Source organism: Cherax quadricarinatus, chromosome 9, assembly GCF_038502225.1.
Source record: "Cherax quadricarinatus isolate ZL_2023a chromosome 9, ASM3850222v1, whole genome shotgun sequence".
In the NCBI taxonomy this organism is placed as follows: domain Eukaryota; kingdom Metazoa; phylum Arthropoda; class Malacostraca; order Decapoda; family Parastacidae; genus Cherax; species Cherax quadricarinatus.
Genome location: NC_091300.1, coordinates 19239721 through 19262397, shown reverse-complemented (window position 1 = coordinate 19262397; position 22677 = coordinate 19239721). Strand labels below are relative to the sequence as shown.

Below are 22677 nucleotides of genomic sequence, written 5' to 3'. Positions count from 1 at the left end.
GTTCCTCAATGAACGCTCACACACACTAACATTCTCCACTAATTTCTTTTGTCTGGTGCCCAACTTAGTGAAGCCCTATGATTTGAGCTATATTTTCAGGTGTTAAAGACTTCCTTTTACACATAATCAAACATGTATAGCCCCAAAACTAAAGGGAACACTGGACAAAAGCTGGGGCAGATGAGAGACAACAGTGCAACACTTCCTCTCACCATGGCAGCCATGTGAACAATGAGAAGTCACTGTGAAGTGTGGTGGCAGGCCGAGATATCATGCTTATGGCTGCTACCCAGAAGAATGCACTGATGAAAAAGACCCTCCCTATATGATTGGCCTTTGATTTTTGTCACGGCATTATGCTAGGGCGCTCACCCAGCATAATGCCATGATGGGCACTGTACAGTACACTCATTGCTTACCTTAAAATATTTGTAGTCTTAATGTAGGGTGAGAGGTGAGTAAATGAGATTAAACGAATAAACGAGAGAGAGAGGGAGAATGACTATATGAGAAAGGACAGACGCAAGTTATGTAAACAAACCAGCCTAATGCGTGTGGTTTTAGTTCACTCCGGCAAGCCAACTAGAAAAAATCTCATATTTATGTTAATTTATTCTACTGTGGGTATATTTATCGCATTTATATGTTACATAGTGTATTTATTATATAATTTTGAAAAAATATCATAGACGGATTAAGCAGAATGTCTATATTAACGTTTTATATGACATTTAATGCACCTCAGAGTGATTATTATTATTAAGTGTTGAATGATGGTGAAAGTATTTTCTTTTTGGGGATTTTCTTTCTTTTTTGGGTCACCCTGCCTCGGTGGGAGACGGCCGACTTGTTGAAAAAAAAAAAATTATTATCACTATTAATATGACATCTTCAAGACTAATAAGACACTCTGTGATTTTAATGTGTAACTGCATGCCAGCACAGTGTGTAAGTTTACTTAGGTACAGATGCACATAAGTATAATTATCATAGTATACAGTGGTACCTTGACTTACGAGTGCCCCAACTTACGAGTTTTCCGAGCTACGAGCCGTTGCTCGGTCGATTTTATACTTTGAGTTGCGAGCCAAAATCCGAGCTAGGGGTGAAAAAAAAATATTTACTGAAAATGACTTTTGGCAAGAACCCCGTCCTAAATGACACAACAAAAAGTGGTTTTGGGACTTGATACTTATAAAACAATGCTAGTGCGATGTTCTCACTGGAGGTAATCGTGTAATTATCTTTAGTTATTCTACAATAAAATAAAGTTGCTACGTTTTTGACATTTGCAAAATATTTTGCCCTTTACTTACACACAAATCCCAAAATATTTGGAATATTTCCAATATTCCACAAGTCATTTGTAGAACAATAATTTTTTATGATTCCTGTCAATATTATTGGATTTACTTCAAAAATAAATGGTGAGCTTCATGAAATAAGGCAATAATTTACTTCCGAGATATTCATATATTACTGCACTAGTGATCTAGTGCAGTTAGCCTCTCAAAAACTCCGTTTTCTCTTACCCAGGACCAAAGAACACGTTATAGGAAGGAACAGTAATGATTTTTTATGCTCGTACTGGCCCTGGACACTCGCCATATTATGGCCTATTTTATTCATTCTAAACTATATATCCTGTTTCTGTGTTACTTATAGTGTTTATTATGTCATATTAGATCAATTCTGATAGATAAATAAGCCATAGAATTGACATTAGCGTTATATTGAAATATTTTCTCCTGCCCCTGGGTGGTGTTTTGGGGGCTGGAATGGATTAATGGCATTTCAATTAATTTCAGTGAGGAAAATTGTTTTGATATATGAGCAAATTGAGTTACAAGCTCGGTCACGGAACTAATTAAACTCGTAAGTCAAGGTACCACTGTATATAAAATATGAAATAACTTTAAAACACCTGAAATTTTGGAAAGTTTCCAAACATAATGAAGAGACGCAGTGGCAGGCGCTGTATTAGAAAGACAGGGAGCTGTATAGAGAGTTTTGGTCATAATTTGAAATTGCCGTAGTAGCGGAACGCTTTAAGGCGAAACACCATAAAGCAGGACCCTACTGTATTTGTTAAAGTATTTTTCATTAAGTGCCGAGATTTCTTAACACACTAAGTTAGACAGAAACTAAAAGACTGGATGAAGCTCTGGAGTTTAACCCATCTCCCTCAGTAAAATTAAAAATAAGTAAATAATACATAAAAGACTTGAATTATTATTATTTTTATTATTATTACATTTGTGGGAGGCAGTAGAATGGTAGTGAAAAATTACAGACCAGTGCCCCAAGTATCCCAAGTCTTCAAATAAGTGATGAGATGCCAAAATTACAAATTTTATGGAACAGCATGATCTGCACAACCCAAACCAGCATGGTTTTAGAGCTGAGAGATCATTCTTGTCACAGCTGCTAAACCAATATTAAAAAAATATAGACTCTGGATGAAATCCAAAGTGCAGATGTGATATACACGGATTTTGCAAAAATGTTTAACAAATGCAATCCTGAGGCGATTGCACACAAATGAGGATTATAGGTAGATGGATTTTCAACTTTCTGACAGATCACAAAGGGTCATAATAAACAGAGCAAAATCCAAAATTAGTGATCAAAAAAATAAAAAACTCAGTACCCCAAGGCATGGTCCTAGTGCCTCTATTGTTTCTAATCATCATATCAGACATGGATAAAAGCACTTGCCACAGTATTGTTTCATCATTTGTTGATGATACCACAATAAGCATGAAAGTCACCTTGGTAGAAGATACAAAAAATTGCAAGACATAAGCAGGGTTTCTATTGGGCAGTGAAAAACATGACAATGGTGTTAAGTTTCAGCTGCTCTCAAAAGGGATATTGTATACAAAAACCAAGAGGACCACCAAATAGAATAAAAGGAACATATGAAAGACTGGGAGTAAAATTGTCAGCTGACCTTTCAAAGAACATACTAAGGTAAATGTCACGAAAGTCAGGAAAATGACAGGGTGGATAATGAGAACTTTCAAAACAAGGGATTGAATAGTATCACCACCATTGTGCCATTGATGACACTATTCATATCACTTGTGCTGTCTTGTTTAGAGATTTGTTAAGTGTTGATGGCTCCATTTAGTGCAGGGTAAATATCAGGAGCTGGAATAGATAACAGAGCCAATAAAGCATTTAAATTACTGGGATTGTCTCAAAAGTTAAATATTTACTCGCTGAAACAGAGAAAAAGATGCATGATAATATACATATGGAAGGTACTTGAGGGCCTAGTCCCAAATCTGCACGCATCCATAATAACATACGTATTGACTGAATGAATGTGAACAAGAGAATGATAGGTATCCTCTTCTGAATTACAAATATATGCACAGCATATACACTTTATGAAAAAGGCACTTATGCAACATCAGGTAGCTTTATTGTGGAAACTTTTTGTCCACCAGGGTTTTCATAAACGAATATCTTTATCACAGTTGAGTCGCTGTTCACTAGTTAAGAATAACTATTATAATACCAATACTGTGGAAATTATTTATGTTATACCTGTACATTAATTTAAATTTGTAGGGAAGAATATTTAGTATCTAGAGCAGAGGGAAGGGAGGGGGAGGGGTGTTGGAGGAAGAGTTTGAAGTAAAAGGTAACTAATTTGTATATTCATAATGCATATATTAGAGTCAGACAAGGAAAGGTTCTTGGTATTTTTTCAGTTTTATATGTGAGCTAGATAATTTACACAAAGAATGTGAACTTTGCTAACAAGCCTTGTGTTTTAGAAGCAGGGAAATGCTGTATAATGTTTGCACTTTGAAAGGCAAGTGAAGATGTTCAATTGTTTTACATTGGACCTTCATGTTTGCCCTTCTGGAAAGACAGCAAGTGATAGTGAATTTAGTTTATTTCTTTACTCTTTCTGCCTTGGTATTAGATAGCCAATGCATTAAGTCTTTTTTTCCTTGCAGTATGTGAAACTTTGGTGGTGCGACTTCGTATGGATCTGTTGTCTGGTGTTGAGGAGGCTCGCAGAGATGCTCAACCTGATGTTCAGTCTCTAGCTGCCTCAGCTCATCGTATTCTTCTTTTGGAAACAAGAGATTGAAAATGTGTATCAGATACCAGTAATCAATAATTCATGCTCATTATTTACATGTTTTTTTATTTCAAAATTTTTAACATAATATATAAAATGACTACCAGATCTAGGAAATATGAGTTACAAAGAAAGATTGACAACAATGTAAATGCCCATGTTTGTGAACGGAGGACAAGAAGAGACATAATTTCAAAATACTTAAAGGATATAAATGGAGAGAGATTTCTTAGCACCATTAGTGAGATCACGAGGCCATAATTGCGTACACAAAAAATTATTGGTGCTGAAATGATACTACTAGAAAAGAATTCTTAACCAATAGTATGGTAGAATATTAAAATAGGATTCAGGAGGTAGTAATTGCTACAACCACTAATAACTTTTAAAAAATATAGCAAACACTAAAAACATAGAGCTCAACCCTCTGTATCCTCCCCTCCCTGCAATCTCGACAGGTAATTACACGTGCACACTTACATATGAAGTAATAAGCAGACGATGGCATTTAATGAAGAGAAATGCAATGTAATAGAAATGAGAGAAAATTCAGGCAGGCAATATGAATATAAATTATGTTGGTCTGTTCATTAGAGCATGTCACCATCATACTAGATCCCTTATTGACACCCTAACATGTAAATGAGATAAGAAGTGACATAGCAGAGGCTGACTCCATACTCCACAGAAGTTCAAAACAAGATAAACTAGACATGTAACAAGATAAACTGCATCAGCTACTCTAAGATGCAGTACCAGGAGCTGGGCTTGACCATTCACAACTCTCCTATAATTTGTTAACAATACTTGTAGCTGTGCCATGTGTGTTGTAAGTGGCTACTAAAATGCCAGGAGCAAGGGGTTAGTAACCCCTTCTCTTATATTAATTACTAAATTTAAAAAGAAGAACTTTCATTTTTCTTTTTAGGTCACCCTGCCTCAGTGGGAATGGCCAGTTCATTAAAAAAAAAATTGTAGCTGTCTTACCTGATTTATCTCTGGGGTACAAAAGTGGGATAACATCAGTGGCATACATTCGGCAGAAATGTGTACCTTCGGGAACTTATAAAAATCAAATGTTTTGAAGTTTAGCAAGAGTGATAAAGGCACAGGAAAAAGTTTTTTGGAAAGACTGAATGAACTTAGCCTCATGATTGGCAGAACATAGAAGGTCACAAAGTCAAAAGTACTTGGAGGCATAGGCAAAGTAGATGAAGATAATTTTGTTTGACATTTGAGAGTTCAGGATGAATGAAGCACATCTCCAATGGCTGCTTCTGAGCTGTCATTAACAAGATCTACCTCCATCATGTGTATTTTTTGAATCTGTGTATTGAGTTGGCTTTTACTCTATTGTTTCTAAGCTCATTCCATGCCTTTATTGCTCTTACACTGTATAAATGATTGCTAATGTTTATATGGCTCAACTGAGTTTTAATATCAGATTCAGCTGGGTAAATGTGCAGTATTTTATGTACAGTATATCATACGTAAATATTTATTCATTGGCCCTCATAAAGTGGAGAGGTGTGGTAGAATGTAAACAAATGTGCAATTTGCTTGACAATTCCATGAATTGAGATTTTTTAAATTATTTACACTGTCCTATGCTTGTATAATTCAAACACCCACTTTATGAAATAGGTCTGATAAAACTTAAGTATGGTAGATCTTTCAGAAGTCTGTATATAGGAAATTTGTCATGCAGAAGTTTTTGTAAGTACAGAGGATAGAAATTAAATACTGTATCTTTTTGTGGCAGGTTCTATGTTTACCAAAACTACATGTAATCCTTGAATTTTTTATTACTGTAGTTATGTATTCCTAATCTAAAATAAAAACTTGGCTTATGAATGTTCAGTTAGGATCCTTCTACTCAGCTGACCATGTTGACCCCGTACTTAAAGGGAATCTTTGAGGAGTTTAACCTATTGGTAATGTCATGTGCTTGAACAGTAGAATGACAAGGTCAAGCCAGTACTGTAACTGGAAAGTTGCACATGAGAAATACATGGCTTTAAAAAAAGTTAAGAGTGATGACACAAAACAAAAAAAAAAAAAAAAAAAAAAAAAAAAGGTAGTGGTGGATTGGCAAGTCTGTGTTGTATTTGGGTTAGTACTTTTCCCATAAATATAAAGTAATAATTTGTGAATAATCTGGTAGACAGCAACCACCCAGGGAGGCACAACCATCCTGCCAAATGAGTTTGAAATGGAAACCTGTAATTGTTTTGGTTACAAAAAACGTGATTCTAAAAGCTTAGAAATCTCCAGTGAATACTAGAAAGGACTGCCCTTCTAGCATCCAGCCTGTTACTGGGTTTTTGTAACAAGTAGTCAGTATCCTTGTCCAATTATCCATTAGAATTCAGTATGATTCAATAGTGCTTCAGGATTACAACTGGTAGGCTACTAACTAGAGAAATTAAAATTTAATAAATTTATTAAGTCTAGAGGTATATTATCAAATTAAATTAAATTAAATTAATCACAGTAATCAAAATAATATCACATCTCTCGAGTACAATATTATTGTGCTGAAAGCACATATCACATTTATAATTCTTAAGTACCGTCTGGTACATTAACATTTAATAAGATATTACAAATATGTACAAGTAAGTTTGTGTGTATGTGTGTAAGTGCTCTAAGTACAGGTCTCCCTCAACATTCGCGAGGGTTAGGGGATCAAGGGCCTCGCGAATGTTGAAGAACCGTGAATGTTTGGTGCCCCAATATATTGTAGGGAAATATATTACAATACTGCTTCCTTAACTTGTTGAACCATGAATAATCATAAAATACATGAAAACGTTGTAAATTGTACTAAATATATACATGTTATGCTTTAATAACGTATGTTATTTAATAACGTGTGTTAATAACTTGTATGTTAGTCGACTGGTGTGGGTCGCATCCTGGGGGACAAGATTAAGGACCCCAATGGAAATAAGTTAGACAGTCCTCGATGACGCACTGACTTTCTTGGGTTATCCTGGGTGGCTAACCCTCCGGGGTTAAAAATCCAAACGAAATCTTATCTTATCTTGACTCCACCACTGCCTCCACCAATGTGAGTCCCTACTACCCTCCCTCCGACCCCCACAACTGGCAGCCAGCCCTCCCACCACTGTGTGGTGAATGTTTTGTTTGTTCATTATTTGCTATTAAACTACAGTATAAATAATGTAAACCCATCCATGACTGCATATTGGAATGGCTATTCGGACAGGTATTAGACGGTGACATCATGTGTTTACTCTTGAACACTGCAAAGAATCGAACATTTCTGCTATTGCTAATAATAACAATAGTAATAATAATAATAAATACGATATAATTGAAGAAGGAAATTGTACAAAAATACGAGGGAGTGGTTGACACATCGTCAGTGTGACTTTGTTTATGCTGGAGTGAACATTAGTCTCCGTGCTCTTCCAAACATTTCACAATAACTCAGCGATTGAGGCAGTGGTATTTAATAACATATTTTTTTTTTTTTTTTTTTTTCAACAAGTCGGCCATTTCCCACCGAGGCAGGGTAACATATATGTTATAAATAATAATAGTACATGTTATTATTAATAACATGTATTATTATTAACATCTTTCTTCTTTCTTTCAACACGCCGGCCGTATCCCACCAAGGCGGGGTGGCCCAAAAGGAAAAACGAAAGTTTCTCCTTTCAAATTTAGTAATATATACAGGAGAAGGGGTTACTAGCCCCTTGCTCCCGGCATTGTAGTCGCCTCTTACAACACGCATGGCTTACGGAGGAAGAATTCTGTTCCACTTCCCCATGGAGATAAGAGGAAATAAACAAGAACAAGAACTAGAAAGAAAATAGAAGAAAACCCAGAGGGGTATGTATATATACGCTTGTACATGTATGTGCAGTGTGACCTAAGTGTAAGTAGAAGTAGCAAGACGTACCTGAAATCTTGCATGTTCATGAGACAGAAAAAAGGACACCAGCAATCCTACCATCATGTAAAACAATTACAGGCTTTCGTTTTACACTCACTTGGCAGGACGGTAGTACCTCCCTGGGTGGTTGCTGTCTACCATCCTACTACCTACATATTATTAACATGTATGTATTTAATAACATCTGTTATAAATAATAGTACATATTATTAATAACATGTATTATTATTAACATGTATGTTATTAAATACCATTGCCTCAATCACTGCCTCTACCACTCCAGTCACACTCAATCTACAAGCACCAAACACAATGAATTATTGTGAAATGTTTGGAAGAGCAGGGAGACTAATGTTCACTCCAGCATAAACAAAGTCACACTGACGATGTGTCAACCACTCCCTCGTATTTTTGTACAATTTCCTTCTTCAATTATATCATATTTATTATTATTATTATTATTATTACTATTGTTATTATTAGCTGTAGCAGAAATGTGCAATTCTTTGCAGTGTTCAAGAGTAAACACATGATGTCACCGTCTAATACCTGTCCGAATAGCCATTCCAATATGCAGTCATGAATGGGTTTACATTATTTATACTGTAGTTTAATAGCAAATAATGAACAAACAAAACACTCACCACACTGAGTGGTGGGAGGGCTGGCTGCCAGTTGTGGGGGGTCGGAGGGAGGGTAGTAGGGACTCGCAGGTGGTGGGAAACTTAAATATGATTTGGTGGCTGGGAATTTGGTGGCTGGGAATTTGGCAGTCGGGAATTCGCGAATGTGTGAAGCCCGTGAAAGTTGAAAACGTGAACGTTGAGGGAGACCTGTAGTTCGCTATGTCTCACGACTCGACTAGACTTAAACAAGTGACTGACAAAGTCCTCAAATAAACTAACTTCTTGACAAACTGGCAATCAGAACAGTCAGCTTGAACAACAAAAAGAATGCTAAACCCAATAGCAATATAACAAGCAACTGCGACACAGAATCAGGAACAAGGAGATGATATAACGACACTAATTAGGGACCATCAGCAGATCCTCCACAAGTCACCAAACTCCCATACTACTGAATCTAAGTTCAGCATAAGAAAATCCCCAACTGTGATAATACACAGATACCAGTACAAATTAGGTCATAAGCTATAGTTCAGGACCTGAGTTGCTCAGAGTGTCTATGAGACAACCTCAGTAGAACGTCGAAAATCACTAAGTCTATACAAGGTTCTGTGAACAGAGTTCTACAGAACTAACAAGAATAATGAGACAGACAATCTGTCCAACCTCCAAGAGAGTCTAGAGCAGACTGAATACTTCAAGCGAGGTGAGGACACCCCCCCCCCCCCTTCGATCACGTGATAGCTTCGTGGGTTGCTGTCGCTGCCCAACAAGAAGCCGGCAGGGAAACAAGCAAAGAGCGATAATTACAGTAGTTAGACAATCAAGACTTGAACTGAGCACATAATATGTTACATCCTACCTAACAAAGGAAGCTACGTCAAATAACAATATAAAGCAATACATTTACGATTTAGCTATTATCGCAAATATAAGCAATATAAAATTAAATGAAAAGGTAATAATTATATATATACATAATAATCATTGCAACCCATTCAGGGGTTGCAACAGTTTTACACTAGCAGGAGTGCTGGTGTTTTTTCTTACTGTCCATAAACACACAAGATGAAAGGTACATCTTGCTACTTCTACTTACATCTAGTTCATACTACACGTGCAGTTATTTATATTCATTTATGTGTATACACACCCATCTGAGTTTTTCTAATCTTTTACAGTGTTTCTTTTCATTTCCATAGGAAAGTGAAGGAGAATTTTTCTTCCGTAAGCCATGGAGCTCGAGGTACATTTTGGGTAGATGGTGAGAATATTTTGAGGAAATTTTAAATGATGAAGAAAGGGAGGCAGTAATTTCACACACTGGCCAGGGAAATATAATATCTTATAGGAGTGAAGAAGAACAGGATGTGAGTGTGGGGGAGGTGTGTGAGGCATTACACTGAATGAAAGGGGGTAAAGCAGATGGATCTGATGGGATCATGACAGAAATGTTAAAAGTAGGGGTTGATATAGTGTTGGAGTGGTTGGTATTTTTGTTTAATAAATGTATGAAAGAGGGGAAGGTACCTTGGGATTGGACTGGCAAAGTGTGTTTAGTTCCTTTATATAAAGGGAAGGGGGACAAAAAAGATTGTAAAAATTCTTCTTCTTTCTTTCAACAAAGCGGCTGTATCCTACCGAGGCAGGGTGGCCCAAAAAGAAAAACAAAAGTTTCTCTTTTTTAAATTTAGTAATTTATACAGGAGAAAGGGTTACTAGCCCCTTGCTCCCGGCATTTTAGTCGCCTCTTACAACACGCATGGCCTACGGAGGAAGAATTCTGTTCCACTTCCCCATGGAGATAAGAGGAAATAAACAAGAACAAGAACTAGAGAGGAATGCAGAGGAGAGAGAGAGAGATTTTGGGAGATGTTAAGTGAATGTATAGGAGCCTTTGAACCAAGTGAGAGAGTAATTGTGGTAGGGGACCTGAATGCTAAAGTAGAAGAAACTTTTAGAGAGGGTATGGTAGGTAAGTTTGGGGTACCAGGTGTAAATGATAATGGGAGCCCTTTGATTGAACTTTGTATAGAAAGGGGTTTAGTTATAGGTAATACATATTTTAAGAAAAAGAGGATAAATAAGTATACAAGATATGACGTAGGGCGAAATGACAGCAGTTTGTTGGATTATGTATTGGTAGATAAAAGACTGTTGAGTAGACTTCAGGATGTACATGTTTATAGAGGGGCCACAGATATATCAGATCACTTTCTAGTTGTAGCTACACTGAGAGTAAAAGGTAGATGGGATACAAGGAGAATAGAAGCATCAGGGAAGAGAGAGGTGAAGGTTTATAAACTAAAAGAGGAGGCAGTTAGGGTAAGATATAAACAGCTATTGGAGGATAGATGGGCTAATGAGAGCATAGGCAATGGGGTCGAAGAGGTATGGGGTAGGTTTAAAAATGTAGTGTTAGAGTGTTCAGCAGAAGTTTGTGGTTACAGGAAAGTGGGTGCGGGAGGGAAGAGGAGCGATTGGTGGAATGATGATGTGAAGAGAGTAGTAAGGGAGAAAAAGTTAGCATATGAGAAGTTTTTACAAAGTAGAAGTGATGCAAGGAGGGAAGAGTATATGGAGAAAAAGAGAGAGGTTAAGAGAGTGGTGAAGCAATGTAAAAAGAGAGCAAATGAGAGAGTGGGTGAGATGTTATCAACAAATTTTGTTGAAAATAAGAAAAAGTTTTGGAGTGAGATTAACAAGTTGAGAAAGCCTAGAGAACAAATGGATTTGTCAGTTAAAAATAGGAGAGGAGAGTTATTAAATGGAGAGTTAGAGGTATTGGGAAGATGGAGGGAATATTTTGAGGAATTGTTAAATGTTGATGAAGATAGGGAAGCTGTGATTTCGTGTATAGGGCAAGGAGGAACAACATCTTGTAGGAGTGAGGAAGAGCCAGTTGTGAGTGTGGGGGAAGTTCGTGAGGCAGTAGGTAAAATGAAAGGGGGTAAGGCAGCCGGGATTGATGGGATAAAGATAGAAATGTTAAAAGCAGGTGGGGATATAGTTTTGGAGTGGTTGGTGCAATTATTTAATAAATGTATGGAAGAGGGTAAGGTACCTAGGGATTGGCAGAGAGCATGCATAGTTCCTTTGTATAAAGGCAAAGGGGATAAAAGAGAGTGCAAAAATTATAGGGGGATAAGTCTGTTGAGTATACCTGGCAAAGTGTATGGTAGAGTTATTATTGAAAATTAAGAGTAAGACGGAGAATAGGATAGCAGATGAACAAGGAGGCTTTAGGAAAGGTAGGGGGTGTGTGGACCAGGTGTTTACAGTGAAACATATAAGTGAACAGTATTTAGATAAGGCTAAAGAGGTCTTTGTGGCATTTATGGATTTGGAAAAGGCGTATGACAGGGTGGATAGGGGGGCAATGTTGCAGGTGTATGGTGTAGGAGGTAGGTTACTGAAAGCAGTGAAGAGTTTTTACGAGGATAGTGAGGCTCAAGTTAGAGTATGTAGGAAAGAGGGAAATTATTTCCCAGTAAAAGTAGGCCTTAGACAAGGATGTGTGATGTCACCGTGGTTGTTTAATATATTTATAGATGGGGTTGCAAGAGAAGTAAATGCGAGGGTCTTGGCAAGAGGCGTGGAGTTAAAAGATAAAGAATCACACATAAAGTGGGAGTTGTCACAGTTGCTCTTTGCTGATGACACTGTGCTCTTGGGAGATTCTGAAGAGAAGTTGCAGAGATTGGTGGATGAATTTGGTAGGGTGTGCAAAAGAAGAAAATTGAAAGTGAATACAGGAAAGAGTAAGGTTATGAAGATAACAAAAAGATTAGGTGATGAAAGATTGGATATCAGATTGGAGGGAGAGAGTATGGAGGAGGTGAATGTATTCAGATATTTGGGAGTGGACGTGTCAGCGGATGGGTCTATGAAAGATGAGGTGAATCATAGAATTGATGAGGGGAAAAGGGTGAGTGGTGCACTTAGGAGTCTGTGGAGACAAAGAACTTTGTCCTTGGAGGCAAAGAGGGGAATGTATGAGAGTATAGTTTTACCAACGCTCTTATATGGGTGTGAAGCATGGGTGATGAATGTTGCAGCGAGGAGAAGGCTGGAGGCAGTGGAGATGTCATGTCTGAGAGCAATGTGTGGTGTGAATATAATGCAGAGAATTCGTAGTTTGGAAGTTAGGAGGAGGTGCGGGATTACCAAAACTGTTGTCCAGAAGGCTGAGGAAGGGTTGTTGAGGTGGTTCGGACATGTGGAGAGAATGGAGCAAAACAGAATAACTTCAAGAGTGTATCAGTCTGTAGTGGAAGGAAGGCGGGGTAGGGGTTGGCCTAGGAAAGTTTGGAGGGAGGGGGTAAAGGAGGTTTTGTGTGCGAGGGGCTTGGACTTCCAGCAGGCATGCATGAGCGTGTTTGATGGGAGTGAATGGAGACAAATGGTTTTTAATACTTGACGTGCTGTTGGAGTGTGAACAAAGTAACATTTATGAAGGGGTTCAGGGAAACCGGCAGGCCGGACTTGAGTCCTGGAGATGGGAAGTACAGTGCCTGCACTCTGAAGGAGGGGTGTTAATGTTGCAGTTTAAAAACTGTAGTGTAAAGCACCCTTCTGGCAAGACAGTGATGGAGTGAATGATGGTGAAAGTTTTTCTTTTTCGGGCCACCCTGCCTTGGTGGGAATCGGCCAGTGTGATAATAATAAAAAAAAAAAACTAGAAAGAAAATAGCAGAAACCCCAGAGGGGTGTGTGTACATATATGCTTGTACGTGTATGTGCAGTGTGACCTAAGTGTAAGTAGAATTAGCAAGACGTACCTGAAATCTTGCACATTCATGAGACAGAAATCCTACAATCCTACTATCCAGCAATCCTACTATCATGTAAAACAATTACAGGCTTTCGTTTTACACTCACTTGGCAGGACGGTAGTACCTCCCTGGGCGGTTGCTGTCTACCAACCTACTACCTATATTGTAAAAATTATAGGGAAATAAGTTTACCGAGTATACCAGATAAAGTGTATGATAGTATTATTATTGTAAGAATTAGAGGTAAGACAGAGCAAGATTGCAGATGAATGAGGCAGCTTTAGAATGGGTAGGGGATGTGTAAATCAAGTGTTTACATTGAAGCATATATGTGAACAATATTAAGATAAAGGTAGGGAAGTTTTCATTGCATTTATGGATTTAGAAAAGGCATATATATGATGGAGTGGATAGATGAGCAATGCGGTAGATGGGGAAGTGTATGAATAGGTATGTAAAGTAAAAGGACACAAGTGCAACTAATGTGACATTTATTGTGGCAACGTTTCGCTCTCCAGGAGCTTTATCAAGCCATTACAAACAATACATGTATGTATGTATAATGTTCGCCAAGACCGTAGTCCTGGCACGGGTCTCAATCTACGAATAGGTAGTAAATTACTAAATGCTGTAAAGAGTTTTTATGAGGATAGTGAGGCTCAGGGTATGTAGGAGGGAGGGAGATTACTTCCCAGTAAAAGTAGGTCTTAGGAATGTGTAATGCCACCATGGTTGTTTATTAACATACTTATAGACAGGGATGTAAAAGAAGTAAATGCTAGGGTGTTGGGGAGAGATGAGGCATTAAATTATGGGGAATCAAATACAGAATGGGAGTTGACAGAGTTACTTTTTGCTGATGATACTGTGCTTTTAAGAGATTCTAAAGAAAAGTTGCAATGGTTAGTGGGCAAGTTTGGGTGTGTGTGTAAATGTAGACAACTGAAAGGGAACATAGATAAGAGAAAAACTGGATATCACATTGGAGGGAGGGAGTATGGAAGTTGTGAATTTTTTCAGATATTTGGGAGTTGACTTGGCAGCGGATGGGTTTATGAAGGATGAGGCGAGCCATAGAACTGATGAAGGAAAAAAGGTGAGTGATGTGTTGAGGTATCTGTGGAGACAAAAAACATTATCCATGGAGGGAAAGAAGGGAATGTACAAGAGTATAGTGGTACTAACACTTATGTGGGTGTGAAGCATGGGTTGTAAATGCTGCAGCGAGGAGACTGAAGGCAGTGGAGATGTCATGTCTAAAGGCAGTGTGCGGTGTAAATGTTATGCAGAGAATTTGTAGTGTGGAAATTAGGTGTGGAGTTACTAAAAGTATTGGTCAGAGGGCTGAAGAGGGGTTGTTGAGGTGGTTTAGCCATTTAGAGAGAATGGAACAAAGTATAATGACTTGGAGAGCTTATAAATCTGTAGGGAAAGGAAGGCAAGGTCATCCTCGAAAAAGTTGGAGGGAGGGGTAAGAGATGTTTTGTGGGGCGAGGGGCTTGGACTTCCAGCAAGTGTGCGTGAGCATGTTAGATAGGAGTGAATGGAGACGAATGGTTTTTAGGACTTTATGAGCTGTTGGAGCGTGAGCTGGGATAATATTTTGTGAAGGGATTCAGGGGAAACCGGTTAGCAAGACTTGAGTCCTAGAAATGGGGAGTACAATGCCTGCACTTTCAAGGAGGGGTTTGGGATACTGTCAGTTTGGAGGGACATCTAAACTGTCGTATCTGAGCGCCTCTTGCAGAGACAGTGATTATGTATGAGTGATGGTGAAAGTGTTAAATGATGAAAGTTTTTTTTCTTTCATTTTGGGTCACCCTGCCTCGGCGGGAAACGGCCAAAGTGTTAAAAAAAAAAAAAACATGCATGTCATAAAAGGTGACTAGTACAGGGAGAAAGGAGCAAGTAACTTTCTGTATAAATTACCAAATGGACAAAGAAAATTTTAAAGATGGGTTTGAATGTGTGTGAATGTAGGATGGATGTGAAGAAAGAACTAATTGTGAATTTAATGAATGAAAAAAGAAACTGGATGTCCTAGCTCTAAGCAAAACAAAGCTAAAGAGGGGTAGGAGAATTTCAGTGTGGAGGTGTAAATGGGTTTAGATCAGGTGCGTCTGAAAGAATCAGTGTTAAGGAATGAATAGAAAGAGGGAAAAGTGTATATATAATCAAGAATTATGAAGATTGAAGTAAGGGTGGGATGTGAAAAATAGGTAATAATAAATGTTTATGCACCTGGGGAAGAGAGGACTGTAGAGGAGAGATTTTGGGAGATAGTGATGTGAGTGCTTAGGGAATTTTGAGCCAAGTGAGAAAATAATTGTTGCTGGGGATCTAAATACAGTACTAAAGTGGGATAAACTTGTAGAGGGCATAGTAGGTAAATTTGGAGTGCTATGGATAAGTTGCTTTTTTTATGATCATAATATGGGTAAATGATAATGGGGGAGGGCATAACGGGCATAAACAAGGGAGATGTTAATAAAGTACTGAGGGTGTCGAACCAGGTAAGAACCAGGAATAATGGATTTAAGTTGGATAAATTTAGATTTAGAAAGGACATAGGTAAGTACTGGTTTTCTAAATGAGTTGTAGATGCGTGGAACAGTCTTCCCAGTGGGGTGATAGAGGCTAGGAACTTGGGTAGCTTTAAGAAGAGACTGGACAAATATATGAGTGGGAGGGGCTGGGTTTGATTGGTGTCATTGGGTACGGGAGTTATTTCTTGGGAAGCTTTAGGTAGTAGTCGTTTTGATAAGGACCTGCCTCGCATGGGCCAGTAGGCCTGCAGTGTTCCTCCATTCTTATGTTCTTATGCTCTTAAAACTCTAGAACTGCAGACACATTCATCACCTTCAAAACTACCATCAGAAAACATCTAATCTCCCTGATACACCCTGTCAACTAATTACACGAATACCACCTGGTGGTTCACACTTACACTCACTCACCCATTTGACCATAAACAGAAATATCAATCTCAATCTTAAAATAATGAATCTTAACTAGTCATAAGTTGGCCTGTGATACTCCAATACTGAAACTATGTATTGTGCCAAAACAAAAGCATTCACATTGCTAAACTCGCAAACTAGTATTTAGTCACTTAGCCATAATACCAACTTACCTCATAATTTTGTAATACGTACTTTAAACTTAAGATTTAATCTAAGTCTGCCCGAAATGCCTAGCCATGCTAGGTGTTCTAGTGGTACACTCTGTAATTATTTTACTACATGTAAACCACACAATAACCAAATTCTGTAAACTCAGCATTGTAATCCTTATAGAGAATAAACTTTTGAATAGGCGGAGAGTGAGGTGTGAGTGACGCATGGTGACCTGAAGAATGTCATGGGGTGAGGACGGGTAGACGATGAAATCATGTAACTCCCGTGTTGTTGGGTGGTTGGTGGTGCTTAATTAACAATGCTTTTGAAATGTTGTAGTTTCAAGTAGTTTAATGTGTAGTTAACATGTAATAAAATATTATTAAGCACAAAGGCCACTAACATGCATGAGCATTTCGGCCAAACTAATACAAATGCTACTTAAGACTAGACAGTTACTGAATGGTACCCCTCAAGGAAGGTTCCTTGATGTTGGTGAGGAGCTCTTGATTTAGGGAATTAGATCTGTGCTCCAGTTCCCCGAATTAAGCCTGAATGCCTTCCACATCCCCCCCCCAGGCGCTGTATAATCCTCCGGGTTTAGCGCTTCCCCCTTGATTATAATAATAATAATACTGAATGGTAAATTTTAATTATGCATTATTATAAAAAAAGTAGCAAAAAATATTACAATTAGTACAGTTTACAATAAAGAGGTAGAATATTAATGTAGAGGAGTGAAACAAACTACTTGCAGGTAGCATCATAGAAGAAATACTAGATTTGGTTGCATAATTACTGGTAATAAGTGCAGGTATGCCAAGGTTGCTTCATCACTTGAGTGAATCACTGACTAAGCACTGCGTCAGAATACATTTCCATGACAATGAAAACACTATCACCATTCTTGGCAACTTGTCTTGAAGCTGGTGAAATGCTGTTTGATCCCAACAGGTTCAGTTCTTCCCCATTAATACAATTATAAAAATATATCTTGACAAGTCACCTTTGCTCCCTGTGACGTGAGTGATGACGTCATTATGCGTCACATGAGTAGTGACGTCAATTCGTCGCAACATCCAACACTAAGGTCACTTGTGGGTCAATGATCACGGCAGTCATTGTACTACTTCACTTTATGGGGCTTATGCAGGCCAATAGCATTAAGAACTTCCCGATCAGGAAAACATGAAAGCCCTAAAAGTGTTAAGCTGACCAGAAGAGACAGTCTCCAGTTATCACATGGAATCCAACGATTCCAAGATGTTTTGTTAGTACATTAGCAAATTTGCACCGAAATCGTCTGAGCTTATAGGAAGGCGTCTCCAAACTGCAGCCCGCCACAAGATTTTATGCGGCCCCAGTAACTTGAAAAATTTATTAATAGTAAAAATAATAAACCCTCATTTATAGCCACTTAAAGTCAAGGATTTTGTTGCTTGTAACAATTTATATGTCCAAATTTGTTCAAATTTTAGTTCTAATTTTTTAATTTTTTCAAATATACCCTTCGTTGACTTATTATATAGCAGTTCAATGGCTTAGTTGTGTTAAGGTTCTATCAGGGTTCTTTCAGCTCGGGAAGAAAATTGATTCATTTCTCACAGAGAAGAATCGACCCGAACCACTTTTTACAAACGCTGACTGGATTTGGAAATTGACATATTTTGCTGACGTGACAAGCCATATGATTCAATTAAATCTGAAGTTGCAAGGTGAAACAAATTTGATTTGTGATCTATTCACGCATGTCAAGGCATTCAGGGCAAAACTGATGCTATTTGAAGACCAGGTGAAAGTTTCTAACTTTCCATGTTGTGAAAAATTTCACAAAGAAAGTGAAGCAGAATTTCCTTCTTCATTTGCAACAAAAATCATTAATGATTTGCAAAAACAATTTCAGAAACGGTTTTCTGATCTTGATGAAAAAATAAATGAAATAAAGTTGTTTCAAAATCCATTTGCAGTGCTGAAACACTCCCAAGACAGTTTCAAATGGAAATTATTGATCTCCAGGCAGATGATATTCTGAAAGAAAAGTATAAAGAAGGAAACAATTTTGCAAATCTTTACAGCCTGAATAGTTTCCAAATTTGAACTGATTTGCTTGTGGATCCGTACCAGCTTTTGGTACAATGTACCTTTGTGAACAAATATTTTCAAAACTGAAGTATGTCAAGTCCAAATATCGCACAAATATATCTGATGAGCATCTGAAGTCCATTCTAATAACTGGCCCCTCAAGCTGAACTGAGGTTTCACCTCAGTTCAGCAATATTTTGAAATTGAAAAAAAAAAGTTCCATCAGTCCCATTATTCTTGTGTAAATTTAATCTTGTGTCAGCTTTTTGTTATCTGCAGTTCAGTAACTGATTATACTGTCAAAGCACTGGCTTAACTTTGACATTTTTACTCATTATGTATCATTTCTCATTGTAAGCACGGTATTATTTCTTCGTAATTGTCACATTTCTCTTTTGTTCTGAATCATATCATGCTGATTACAAAAAGGATCCAAATAAAACTTATTCATTCATTTAAATTTTATTCATTTATTTATAGGACTGATTTTTTTCTTTGGTCTGCGAAAATGTGCAAAATATCCGATGTGGCCCTCATAGTGAAAAGTTTGGAAACTCCTGGTATAAGGTAACATTAAATGATTATCATAAGATGCATCAACCACTAACGATTTAAGCTGTTCAAAGAAGGTAATCGAGAAATTTCATGAGGAAAAAATACCACATTTTTTTAAAACCGTTAAATTGGAAAACTGATACTACACACTTAGTAACATTTCCAACACTCTTCTAATTAGGATACACCTTCATTTTAATGTTTGAAGCAAATCAGTACAGACTAGTTATCGAAGGGAAACAAAATTTCAGGATAGTGTTATGTAACTTTAACAAAAGGGCAGCAAACCAACATTAAAAAATACAGCAGATCGAATAAGGCTTTCCACAGATATAAACGTAAGTCTGGGGGACATTTGGATGAACTTTAATATTATTTTGATTAACGGAAGCTGTACTTGTTCTTGAGCTCTTACAAGGCATAAGCTGCTCAGTTTTAGTCATAGTACTACAATATGGACGTTAATTTCCTTAAAGATATAGAAAGATATAAAAAAGGATGTAGGGAGGTTCTAGATGAGTGGGTCAGGCTGTCAAGTAGTCATTATGTAAACAGTTTGGAACGTTAAACAAAAAGAATGCAATAGTATGGTAAACTTATGGGACCTGCAATAGTTGGGTATAAGAATGCTAACTCGGAACCAGATTTACGGCATATTGCAGTGTTCCCTCCTATTTATGACTAATAATAATGGTAAAGTGTATGGTAGAGTTATTATTGAAAGAATTAAGAGTAAGACGGAGAATAGGATAGCAGATGAACAAGGAGGCTTTAGGAAAGGTAGGGGGTGTGTGGACCAGGTGTTTACAGTGAAACATATAAGTGAACAGTATGTAGATAAGGCTAACGAGGTCTTTGTGGCATTTATGGATTTGGAAAAGGCGTATGACAGGGTGGATAGGGGGGCAATGTGGCAGGTGTATGGTGTAGGAGGTAGGTTACTGAAAGCAGTGAAGAGTTTTTACGAGGATAGTGAGGCTCAAGTTAGAGTATGTAGGAAAGAGGGAAATTATTTCCCAGTAAAAGTAGGCCTTAGACAAGGATGTGTGATGTCACCGTGGTTGTTTAATATATTTATAGATGGGGTTGTAAGAGAAGTAAATGCGAGGGTCTTGGCAAGAGGCGTGGAGTTAAAAGATAAAGAATCACACATAAAGTGGGAGTTGTCACAGTTGCTCTTTGCTGATGACACTGTGCTCTTGGGAGATTCTGAAGAGAAGTTGCAGAGATTGGTGGATGAATTTGGTAGGGTGTGCAAAAGAAGAAAATTAAAAGTGAATGCAGGAAAGAGTAAGGTTATGAGGATAACAAAAAGATTAGGTGATGAAAGATTGGATATCAGATTGGAGGGAGAGAGTATGGAGGAGGTGAATGTATTCAGATATTTGGGAGTGGACGTGTCAGCGGATGGGTCTATGAAAGATGAGGTGAATCATAGAATTGATGAGGGGAAAAGGGTGAGTGGTGCACTTAGGAGTCTGTGGAGACAAAGAACTTTGTCCTTGGAGGCAAAGAGGGGAATGTATGAGAGTATAGTTTTACCAACGCTCTTATATGGGTGTGAAGCATGGGTGATGAATGTTGCAGTGAGGAGAAGGCTGGAGGCAGTGGAAATGTCATGTCTGAGGGCAATGTGTGGTGTGAATATAATGCAGAGAATTCGTAGTTTGGAAGTTAGGAGGAGGTGCGGGATTACCAAAACTGTTGTCCAGAGGGCTGAGGAAGGGTTGTTGAGGTGGTTCGGACATGTAGAGAGAATGGAGCGAAACAGAGTGACTTCAAGAGTGTATCAGTCTGTAGTGGAAGGAAGGCAGGGTAGGGGTCGGCCTAGGAAAGGTTGGAGGGAGGGGGTAAAGGAGGTTTTATGTGCGAGGGGCTTGGACTTCCAGCAGGCATGCGTGAGCGTGTTTGATAGGAGTGAATGGAGACAAATGGTTTTTAATACTTGACGTGCTGTTGGGGTGTGAGCAAAGAAACATTTATTAAGGGGTTCAGGGAAACCGGCAGGCCGGACTTGAGTCCTGGAGATGGGAAGTACAGTGCCTGCACTCTGAAGGAGGGGTGTTAATGTTGTAGTTTAAAAACTGTAGTGTAAAGCACCCTTCTGGCAAGACAGTGATGGAGTGAATGATGGTGAAAGTTTTTCTTTTACAGGCCACCCTGCCTTGGTGGGAATCGGCCAGTGTGATAATAAAATAAAATAATAAATAAGCGCTATCCCTGCCTTGATGGGAATCGGCCGATGTGTTAATAAATTAATAAAAAATTAGCGCTACCATAGCCAGTGGCAACTTTCACTATGATGTTGAGGCCATAGAGACCGTGAGGGTATACAGGTTTACTTATTATAATAGTTGAGTACACCTGTGTACACTCCTGCAACCACTAATTAGTGGTTGCAGGGGTCGATTCGTAGCTCCTGGCCCCGTGTATGTACTCGCCTATATGTACTCATATGTGGTTACAAGGGGTTGAGAGTGAGTGTGTGTGTGTTTTGCAGTGGTGTTACACCATGGCAGGTCCAAGGTCCAATATGCTCACTCAACCACCTGGCAACCGTTACCTCTATTTTTTTGTTAATAATTTTCTTCCATGTGTTTGTTCTCTTTCTCCTTTCTGATATTATCCAATTATCCACTTCTATTTTACATTTTGTGGATATAATATACCATGTATATCATGTCCTTGGCATACTCCATCATACAGAAGTGTCCTTGGTATACTCCACACAGAATAATGTCCTTGGCATACTCGATCACTCAGAATAGTGTCCTTGGCATACTTCATCATACAGAAGTATCCTTGGTATACTCCATCACACAGAATAATGTCCTTGGCATACTCCATCATACAGAAGTGTCCTTGGTATACTCCACACAGAATAATGTCCTTGGCATACTCCATCACACAGAATAGTGTCCTTGGCATACTCCATCATACAGAAGTGTCCTTGGTATACTCCATCACACAGAATGGTGTCCTTGGCATACTTCATCACACAGAATTGTGTTCTTGGCATACTCCATCACATCATTACTGTTATATTTACAAGGGGATGCACTAAACCACAGGGGGTCATACAAGGTCTGGGGAAATGGTGATAATCAGGCTCGATCCAAGAAGAGGAGGTCAGGTCCAAATCCATGGATCAAGAGCCTCTCACCGGCGTTAGGGAGCCTGGGAGCCTCCCTTGAGGGGGGCCTCCGTCACAGGATTTTCTACACTAGATAACGCAATGTAACTTATCAGCCTGAGCTGGGAGATTTCAGTATGGCGATAAAGATATCGTATATATAGAACGCAGCTACCAAGACAAAAGAAAATTATTTTTTCTTTATTGTTAACAATGACCTACTACTATATTCAGTAATGTAGATTTGTAATAAATACGTACAAGCACTTGCTTACGTGTCCAAAGTTTTAAGCCTCTTCGCTGGTCGCTACTAGATCCACTCTTTCCTGGCTTCAAGAGCCTTATTATTATTGTTACTGT

General features: G+C 38.3%; 1 protein-coding gene across 1 annotated transcript in view; it reads left to right on the top strand.

Moving 5' to 3' along the window:
• LOC128685961 (proteasome adapter and scaffold protein ECM29) overlaps window positions 1–5028 on the top strand; it is a 136689-nt gene extending 131661 nt beyond the window's left edge. The window contains exon 26 of the mRNA XM_070083283.1: window positions 3975–5028. Within this exon, the coding sequence (XP_069939384.1) occupies window positions 3975–4111 (137 nt within the window). The 3' untranslated portion in view covers window positions 4112–5028. The remainder of the gene's footprint in view (window positions 1–3974) is intronic.
• The last annotated feature ends 17649 nt before the right edge of the window (window positions 5029–22677 follow it).